General features: G+C 41.7%; 1 protein-coding gene and 1 pseudogene across 1 annotated transcript; one reads left to right on the forward strand and one right to left on the reverse strand.

Moving 5' to 3' along the window:
• The window catches only part of LOC104965392 (opsin-5-like), a 157889-nt pseudogene that overhangs the window by 52157 nt on the left and 95013 nt on the right, over positions 1 to 10719 (reverse strand).
• On the forward strand, positions 890 to 8496 carry tap2a (transporter associated with antigen processing, subunit type a). The gene is made up of 11 exons (XM_010793847.1): positions 890 to 1479; positions 2057 to 2171; positions 2270 to 2400; positions 2756 to 2961; positions 3082 to 3279; positions 3451 to 3579; positions 3853 to 4041; positions 4273 to 4446; positions 4948 to 5107; positions 5360 to 5496; positions 6382 to 8496. The coding sequence occupies exons 1-11, from the start codon at positions 972 to 974 to the stop codon at positions 6586 to 6588; spliced, it is 2154 nt and encodes a 717-aa protein (XP_010792149.1). The 5' UTR covers positions 890 to 971; the 3' UTR covers positions 6589 to 8496.

Below are 10719 nucleotides of genomic sequence, written 5' to 3' on the forward strand. Positions count from 1 at the left end.
GAAAAAGATGGGGATGATGATTAAGATAGCAATAATTAGAAGATACAAAATAATCATGTGTGTAATCAATACGTTTTAGAATTCAAAATTGTCTTTATTCAGAATTCAGTATAACCAGGGCCGTCCCTCCCTACAGGCCAATCATGCAGGATGCATGGGGCCTCACATTGCGCAGGGGGCCTTGCGTAGGGGGCCTTGCGTAGGGGGCCTTGCGTAGGGGGCCTTGCGCAGGGCCCTTGCGCAGGGGGCCTCGGCTTATGAGCTCGGCTTGTGCGCAGTTCTCAGCGCAGTTCTCCGCTATAACTGGATGGCCTACCTGCCTGTCAGCCTTCCATCTGTGCACAAACTTATCTCGTGCCCTCATTGGTCATGTGCGCATTCGTGTGTGTTGGAGGAGGGGCTCTGTGAGGAAGTGGCGGATGGGTATTTTCAAATGCTAGCGCACTCGAGCTGGTTTCTCCAAAATTACCTACCCCACCTTTAACTCCTAACAGTCATCATCATGTCAACCACAACACAGAGAAATACTGATAGAAATGTGTGTGTAGTTGTTGATAAATTGCTGATAGAGGGAAATACATTTGAATACAGATTTAACAAATATCAGTTTTTGAGCATGTAATAAGCATATTTTGTCTTGACTCTATTACAACTATATTATCATAAAATAATATAGTATTTATATTATTGAATTGATTATGATTATGATTATTATTATTATTACTAGTAGTAGTAGTAGTAGTAGTAGTAGTAGTTTATTTGCATTAATTATATTGGGGGGGGGGGGCTCATCTTGCAATGTTGCTTGGGGCCCCAAGTTGGCCAGGGACGGCCCTGAGTATAACCAATGCCGTTTGGATTTCAGGGAAACCCCTGGCACTGCCAAAAAACGAAAATGAAAGTAGATGAAAAGTTCTGAAAACACTGGTCTCGCAGCATAGCAGGTCATTTAAGGACGACTGTTAGTGAAAATGGCAGCCTGTACAGTATTTAGAAAAGTCTTTGCTTTGATTTTAGCAGTTTTTGTCGACATTTCCTTCTTTCATTTATCGGGGTTAGTCGTGAACCACAGGGTGTTTGGACATCTTCCGCGACTCTGGGTGTCTGCGGCTCTCCGGTGTTTGGCACTGACTGCTATTACTCTGCTCAGCCTCAGAGATGTCCGACCGTTAGTGTTTCGGGTTATATTTACACACAGTCTGCTGCCTGCGGTGCTGGAGACCGGGACCAGAGTGCTCTACCACGAGGAGACCCAGTGTGGCATGTTGGCGGATCTGCGCTGCTGGCTGATGTGCGCCGGGGCGTCGCTGGCTGGGGCTCTGTTTTGGGAGATCACCATCCCGGACACCGAAGATGCAGCCGCCGGTAAAGAGAAGAGGCAGAAAGCTCGAGTGCTGTTTGTGAGAGTCCTGCACCTGTACAGACCCGACTCTCTGCTGCTGTTGGGAGGACTTGTGTTCCTGACGCTGGCTGTTATCTGTAAGTAGGATTATATTACAGCAGGTGCTGATGATGAAGATGATGATGATGATTTCAGACATGCTAATTAAATGAAAAGTTAAAAACACATATTAATAGCTTTAAATGCTTATCATTTAATTCTAAATATGGCAGTATAATCAGTACTTTTGCAATACAAATGACCATGATGATAATCTAATGATTTCAAGAAGAATATGAAGATGGACCTTTATTATTTTAAATTCAGTTTTCCACTCTGTTTTTTTACATGCACCTTATGTACATACAAATACACACAGTTATATTCACACATGCACATGCATCGAGAGGATCCAGAGCGGAGAGGTATCCAGACTCACCAGCGCCAGGGACTATAGTTGGGTGTCAGGGTGGGGGTGCATTGCTCAAGGGCACCTCGGCAGTGGTGAACTGGCTCCTCTCCAGTACCAGTCCACACTCCATATTGTTTTGGTCCGACCGGGACGTGAACCGGCAACCCTTCGGCCCAGAGTCCAAGTCCCTATTGAACCACTGAGCTGATGTATCTAAATCTCTCATTATGTTTCTTATTCTGTGTACTTGTGTGTCCCCTCAGGTCAGATGTTCATCCCGTTCTACACTGGGAGAGTCATTGACATCCTTGGCAGTCAGTACCAGCACACTGAATTCATATCTGCACTCCTCTTCATGGGGCTGTACTCTCTGGGAAGGTACGTGGCACCGTTTTTTCTCCACATTCATGATCCAGCAGCATGTGTCCAGACTCACAGGTGAGCATCTAACAACTGAACTCTCTTTGATTTGTCAGCTCTGTGAGTGCAGGCTGCAGAGGAGGTCTCTTACTTTGTGCCATCAGTGCCTTCGCATGCAGAGTGAAAGCCAAGCTGTTTGGGGCTTTGACCAAACAGGAAATTGGATTCTTTGAGGCCGTAAAGACAGGTAAAGATCGTATAATTTTACATGCAAATACACTGTATGAATAATGGGACACTTCACATTAAGGACATGGGACTACTGTGGATCTGTAGCATCCCAAACTTATTTTGTAGTAAAAAAACATTTTTAAAAAGCGATTTTTGGAAGTAGTGAATCCACTCAGAATCTTAGAAAAATAAATCCAGATCCTTACATGGATTTCCCCCCCACCTCTATAAACGACAGAACAAATAAGATAATAATAACATACAGTTGGCCAACTCAAAGACAGGAGGACATTCAGACCAAAATACACCAGAGTAGCACATGACAGAAATATTGTATTATTATACTATTTTGTATTCTTTTTTCTGTCTAGGTGAAATTACATCCAGGTTGTCGAAAGACACCAACTTGATGGGGAGAACAGTGGGTCTGAATGTCAATGTGCTGCTGAGGACATTCATCAACACAATGGGCATGATCTCCCTGATGATGAATCTGTCATGGAAGCTCACATTCCTTGTGTTGATGGAGACGCCTATCACTGGCCTTATTCAGAACATCTATGACACTCACTACCAGGTAAAAGCAGGTTCATAACTATATGATATCCATTACCAAACACATTTTCTCCATCGTACTTATTGAATTGAGGTAGTGGGGAAATCACTTAATTATCCTTCTTCTTTATCCTTCCCTCAGCGCCTGTCCCTTGCGGTGCAGGACTCAATGGCTCTGTCAAATGAAGTTGCAAATGAGGTAGTATCCAGTATTCATGCGGTCCGAAGCTTTAACACAGAAAAACAAGAGGCTCAGCGCTATGACGACCGCCTGATGGAAACACACACACTGAGGACCCGCCGGGACACTGTCAGGGCCGTTTACCTGCTCGCACAGAGGGTGAGAAGTTTTGAATGTTTTGGAGAATTGTGTTTTTTGGAGACCGGTGTTGCTCCTTTAATTGTATATCACCCTATTAAACAGTTGTTCTTCCTGTGTGTGTGTGTGTGTGTGTGTGTGTGTGTGTGTGTGTGTGTGTGTGTGTGTGTGTGTGTGTGTGTGTGTTTACAGTTAACAGGGCTGGTCATGCAGGTCCTCATGTTGTATTATGGCCGGCTGTTCATCCGGAGTGGACAGATGACCACTGGCAACCTGGTTTCCTTCATCCTCTACCAGTCAGACCTGGGAGACAACATCAGGGTAAATACACTGCTTTGTTTTAATGAGCATACACATACACTAGACTAATTTTAAGGTGATTAAAAGAAATGTTCCGAGGTTACTTTTAAAATAAAAGTATCTTTCATGTCATCACGAAGGAGAGTCTGTTGGCTAATAGCTTTAAGCATGTCTAATGAAAGTGTCAAGCCATGTCCCAAAATGCTTGCTCGCATTCATATTTCCATTTTACATACTGCAACTCTGAATCCATAAATAAAATATGTGATCATTTTTATGACTGCCTTGTTTCAGACACTTACCTACAGCTTTGGCGATATGCTAAACTCGGTGGGGGCTGCTGGGAAGGTCTTTGAGTACCTGGACCGAAAACCTCAGGTCAGCACGGAGGGAAAACTCAAACCGGATCAGCTGACAGGAGACATCAGCTTCCGTGGCGTCAACTTTGCCTATCCAGCATCCCCCAACAAAAAAGTGCTGCAGGTGAGGCCTGAATGCAAGGTATTAAAAGGGGAATTCTTCAGTTTGGATTTGTACATTTCTTGATTTTTTTAATTACATTTATTGTGGAAAATAAACAATATGGCAATAGAAAAAGTGGATGAATTACTGAGTATCGCCTTAAAATGTAGTTACCTATGAACTCATGCATAGTAGATTACAGACATATTACAGACACAACACTCAGATTTACATGTTCATTGTCACCTTCAGGACTTCTCTTTGGAGCTGAAGGCAGGTCAGATGACGGCACTGGTGGGTCCATCCGGAGAAGGGAAGAGCACCTGTGTGAGTCTGCTAGAGCGTTACTATGAGCAGCAGGATGGAGAAATCCTATTGGACAATGAACCACTGAAGTCTTATGACCACCGTTTCCTCCACAAGAAGGTAATAAACTGCTTTTTCAGAAGATGTTCCACCCTTTTCTCTCTTTTATCTGTGATTTAATTGTTTGATATTTCCTTAATTTACTACATCAGTATTAAATGATTCAACTGGGAGGCATCTATTGTTAACGAAGTACAGACAACAATTTAAACATATTTAGATAAGAATGCAGTTCATCAGTGACCCAGGGCGCGTAATGGGTGATGGGCCTGATGAGTCGACTCTGTGGAAGAACTTAGGTGATACACACCTGCTGAATACACCAAGTGTATGTCCATTTTGAGGGCTAAACTGTACAAATGTAGGCAAGCACTAAGCATTCATCCTACAATGCCCTCAAATGATCTTTCCCTCCGACTTTCTGAAGACTTTCTTATTGTTTGGGCCGTCAAGAACAAGCTAAAATCAATGCATATCTAATTGTGACAGAAGATTCTACTGTGGATTTAGTTTTCATATATCATGAGTTATTCATTCAGCTGACGAGAGTGTGTTTTATAGATTGCAGTGGTGAGCCAGCAGCCTGTGCTCTTCTCAGGCTCCATCAGAGACAACATCGCCTACGGGGTTGCTGAATGCTCATTGGGTGAGATCCAGGAAGCAGCACGCAAAGCCAACGCCCATGACTTCATTAACCAACTGGAGAAAGGATATGACACAGGTAAACTCTTTTAACCAACCTACATGCCATTGCACATGCCTGAGAGCCTACATACAGTAAAAACATGAAAGACCAAATTTGGTTAAATGAGACAAGAAATGTTTCTTTAAAACATATTATTTATTTATTTTGTACGATAATCTACTAACCTTTATTATTTGAAATACTAAATCCTCCTGTCTTTTCTGCATCTGTGTCACACTTTGAACCTCAAGCTGTTATTGATGTTATTTTATAATGTCCTTTTCTCAGAGGTGGGTGAGGGTGGCGGGCAGTTAGCCAAAAGCGAGAGGCAGCGGATCGCCATTGCTCGAGCCCTGGTCAGACAGCCACAGGTCCTCATTCTGGATGAAATTACCAGCTCTCTGGACCCTGAGAGCGAAAATAAGGTATGCATCAAATTCTAAATGCAGTGTCCGTTTGTGGTCTCTTCAAGGCCGCAAGCGTCTGGGCTCCTATTGCAAATAAGTTTCTTAACATAAGTTAAATAGTGAGTTATATGTAGATAAAGACCTGAAGACCCTTTAATATACCATTTATTGTCCGCAAGTGTTTATTCCTGTTGCCCAAACAATAGGTGGTCATTTCTGATTTAAATCATAGAGTATTTCATAGATATATTTAAGTGCTGCACAGGTGTTAAAAAAGTGCTCACAGATTGGTCAGTTTTTCTATAAAGAAATTGTCTGTCTTAGAGTTTCTAGAAGTGCAATCAAGACTTGATTTACATTAAATATTCACATTTGTGTTACTCAACAAAAAAAAAGAATTTGCAAAAAGAAATGCCTGAAAAAAAAGATTGATTTGCATTGCTTCCCTTAATTATATGTTGATTGTTATGTGTGTGTACCTGCTTAGGGACTGCATATGTAAATGAGCTAATAGCTTAATCTGGCATAAATCCTCTCTTTTCTTTTGAAATGAATGGTTTTTTATACATGTGAGCGAGTTATAGTGCAAAATCAATCATACACGCCAATTGTATTTCACTGCTCTAAAGATAAAAGACAAGTTAGTCATGACAAAATGTATTTTTATAACCGATCATTAAAAAAAATCTACTGTTATGCATGAATTCTTTAATTTCTCACTGACATCCACTCATATTAATTCTCAGCACATTAAATTAATAAAATAAGTTACATCATTTCATCAGACCTTTAGTATCTCATTCAGAAAAATATAAATAATATAACTTAATGTAGCGTCTACCTAAAAACAATCCACTGAAAGACAATGAAATAATGCATATTTCTGGCATTGACTCTGCACAGATTCAGCAGGCCCTGGCTAGTTGTCCCAACCAGACCCTGCTGGTGATCGCTCACAGGCTGAAGACCATTGAGAAGGCCCATCAGATTGTCCTGATCGGGGACGGCCAAATTCAGGAACGAGGGACTCACCAGGACCTGATGGAGGAGAAGGGGAGATACTACAAACTGAGAGAGAAGCTGTTCACCGAGGGAAACTCCCCTCAATGACAGACAGCTGCCACTGAGCAGAGGCTCAATGTGTGGAAGATAATTGTTCTGTATATAAATGCAGCATGTATTTATTTTGTAAATATTGAAAAAGAAAGAATGGGCCTCTACGTTGTTTTAGTTATATTCTGTAATGTGGCCTAATAGTTTACTTTAAATCGTATTTTGATATCACCTTTTGTATTGTAAAAATCCTTAAATTCAATACATTCCATTTTCTCATAGATGCGTGACCACTATCATTTTGTTCCATTTCATGTCCTTGTATAAATGTTTGACATGACAGCACAACGTTGGGCTATAAAATATTCCTTTATTATCAGACCGGCCAAAGGTTATCTCACAGGTGTGTCTAAATAAAAGGTTGATCACCAGTATCAGACGTTTTGATTATTGTCTCAGTTAACTCCTGCTATAACATCAGTCAAACCATATCTAAATGTTTTTGAGTTTTTTTTCAAACTATTTGTCACATAGTTATATATATGTCCTTTTACTAAACATTCATGGGATAAAATTAAATCCAGAGCAGTGTGTTATGTACAGTACAACAATGTGCATTTAGGATATGTTTTCTTTTTTATCATATATCATTGTGTTTTTTATTCATTTCTGGTTTTAAGCTGCTCAAACACAATGGAGACTTTGTTTTATTGTCAGAGCTGACCTGGAAAGTCCCTGGCAAGAAGCCCTTTTTTTTTTCTGGCAATGAGGCCGTTTCGAAAGATTCCTGATGATATGTGTCATAAACATCAGAGGCACAGGGAAGTGAAATGCAGCATTCTGTCAAAACAGCAATCGCCTCTATCAAAGATTAGGCTTAGTTCATAAAACATTGAGCACCATTTTGTAAGGACACGTGTGTGCATCAACAAAATGGTGACTGGATTCACGAGCCACGTTTGGTAATTTTGTTTCTCCTGCAGTTTAATGAGTTTCATGCACAGTTATATTTAAAATATCTCAAGTTCAGAAAAGTTTTTCCCAGTATTTGCTTGCATTTTCTTAATTTATAATCAAGTTATTTTCATGTTCTAACTGTCACTGGATGATTAATCATGCTTCTCTATGAAACTGCATCTGCTGTTTTTTTTTTACATCTTGAAAAAAAGTTTAGTTTAGTGGTAGGGCTGAAAACGAAACTATTTCTCATTGTTATTCTTTATAACCAGACAGTTAGGAGATACCATCGGGCATGGTGACTCATCAGTTAACCTGTCAGCTTTGTTTGCCGCCTGCGGGTTATGCAGGAGGGCACAAAGTGGAAGAGCAGATGCCAAAATGTGGCGCCATTTTAGGATGAGACCTTTAGAAACCTAAACACCAAATGGCAGACAGTCACAGTGGACATAGAAAGTCAGAAAATGTAGAATAAGAGGCACATAAAACATGATATAGTGAGAGGCTGTATCCATTGCTGTGGGTAAAAACCTTCGTTAATCCCCAAACCTCAGTATGCACCATATATTCTGTGTATGTGATGTTTTTGGATGTGCTTTTGTGCCAAGAGGCTTTTGCATAACCAGCTCTGCACCATAGCGCCGCATCGCCACTGCCTAGCTGGAAAGTCCTTTCTCTTCTTTCTTTCTTTCACTTTCTGCCTTTCCTGCACTGTGTATTTAGTTACTCCTCCACATCACAGCCAAGGTCTTGTAACTCAAAGCATTGTGGTGTGATTGACACGCTTCTGCCATTTTACCCATTCAGAGCAACAGTTAGATGGATTTGGTTAGGTGACACTTTGACGGAGCAAGTTTTAAGTGAATAAAGTGTGTCTGTGTTTTCCTTCAACAGTGCCAAAGGGCCAGAGTAGATGTATGCTTTTTCAACGGATTATACAGTATGTGTTTGTTTTTTTCAATGTTACTGTTATTCAAATCCTAATCTGTAAATAAAAAATTTTAATGTGGTGAAGTAAAAATATACTTTATTTTGTATTCTCTAAAATGTTGTAGAGTAGAAGTATAATGCAGCATAAAAGCAAATACTAATTGAGTACTAGTTATGTTTTACCACTGCAAGATAATCAAATAAATAACTGCATTTTTAGTCTATTGTTTATTTTGTTTTCTATTTTCTGTCACTTGAATACACGAAGAGAGTCACATGACAGCTTAGCTTAACTTTAACCTAAAACCTGCTTCTCTTTTCCTCTTTAATCCAAATGTAAAGAGTAACTGATGCAGCATAAAGCACAACAGAAATTACACCTATCTCGCTGCTTTACTACACCTTGGCTCACTTTGTTTGACAGTTAAAATCAATTTGAATCGACCACGACAGACAGGGGAAACATGCTATGAAAAGTCTTTACAATTAAAATGATATAGTCACACAATAATAATTTAGATTTTTACTGAGCAGGGAGATCTTTGTACCGCTTCATGGTCAGGTAAAACCCCACTGTCTTTTATGTAAATCCTCTAATTTCCCCTGGGGAGTGTGGCAATTGATAAATTGCAACTTCTTATGTCACTAAAAACAAAGCAACCCTAAAATGTGAAAAAGCCTAAGGTGGTGTTACAGCTCCCCGGTTGGTTGCATTTGGCACTTTCACCAAGTCATGTGATTTCCTGGAAACAGCCTGCCTGGCAGATTGGTAATAAATAGTAGGGGATTTTCAGATGACCAAGCGAAAGTTGAAACCATTGCTCCTGAGTGCCATCTAGTGAGAGCAATACAATAACACACAGGCTACTGCAAATTAAAAAAAATATGGTCAGGTCCACAGAAAACCACACCAACGAGAGGCACAGCAACATTTGAAGCCATAGACATTACATTACATTGCATTTAGATGACGCTTTTATCCAAAGCAACTTACAATAAGTGCATTCGACCAAGAATGGTTTCATAGAGCCAAAACATTTCAAGAGCTACTCAACTGGCTTTAGATAAACCAGTCCTTTGTTAGTAGTGCTTTGTTAGTAATTGTATTGCTCGAATTGGAGTCTAAAGAGATGAGTTTTTAGTCTGCGCCGGAAGATGTGTAAGCTTTCTGCCGTCCTGATTTCAATGGGGAGCTCATTCCACCATTTTGGAGCCAGGATGGCAAACCGACGTGTTTTTTCTGATGGAAACTTGGGCCCCCCTCGCAGTGCAGGTGCAGCGAGCCGTTTGGCTGACGCAGAGCGGAGTGCACGTGCTGGGATGTATGGTTTAACCATGTCCTGGATGTAGGATGGAAGGGCCAGATCCATTCACAGCGTGGTACGCAAGTACCAGTCTTGAAGTGGATTTCTAGCAGTGACGGAGCTTACACACGGCGGCGTGCATTGAAGCTTGCCGGCGAGCATGTCTGATGCTCGACCAGCTACGCTTTGCTCCCACAATGCAGTTCGGCAAAGTGTGACGTCACCCCATTCAAAGTGAATGAGCAGAAGTGTTGAAGCTTCAACTCACACCGCCGTGTGTAGGAGCGCTTGCTTGCGAACTCTGGAGCGGTTCATTGCTGGTGTGAACACAGTCCGCACCAAAACATAGCCAGTGAAGGGAGCGGAGGAGCGCTGTGGTGTGGGAAAATGTAGGAAGGTTGAAGACCAGACGAGCCGCTGCATTCTGGATGAGCTGCAGAGGTCGGATGGCACATGCGGGTAGACCAGCCAGGAGAGAGCTGCAGTAGTCTAGGCGTGAGATGAGGAGAGCCTGGACCAGAAGCTGCGTCGCTTTCTGGGTCAGGATGGGACGATGGGACGTATCCTCCTGATGTTGTGTAAAGAGTGTATCTGCAGCCAGGGCCGGCCTTGGTACTGGCAAACTCGGTGATCGCCTAGGGCGCTAGATCTGGAGGGGCGCTGCGCCGGGAGAAGAAAAAAAGAAATGAGTGACCCGAGATCAATGAGTCGCGAGTGGTTAGGCGGGAGAGAAGCGAGCGAGCCGTCCGAAGCGAGCGTGAGAAACCGACACTCGACGCCCGCGGACTATTCAGTCTGTAGCGGGGTGAAAATAGTGAATGTCGCGGGTAGTATTGTCAGGTTTACGTTTTACAACGCGCCGGGGCTCCCACGTTTCCCATTAAACTGACAATAGAGTGTCATAGAGTGAGCGAGTGTGTGGTGATCGGATAATGTAGTTCCGTCTTTTTAATCCGTCTTATTGTTAAAAAATAAATAAAATAATAATTATATATAT

Source organism: Notothenia coriiceps, unplaced genomic scaffold (genome assembly GCF_000735185.1).
Source record: "Notothenia coriiceps isolate Sejong01 unplaced genomic scaffold, NC01 NC01_scaffold00037244, whole genome shotgun sequence".
NCBI lineage: Eukaryota > Metazoa > Chordata > Actinopteri > Perciformes > Nototheniidae > Notothenia > Notothenia coriiceps.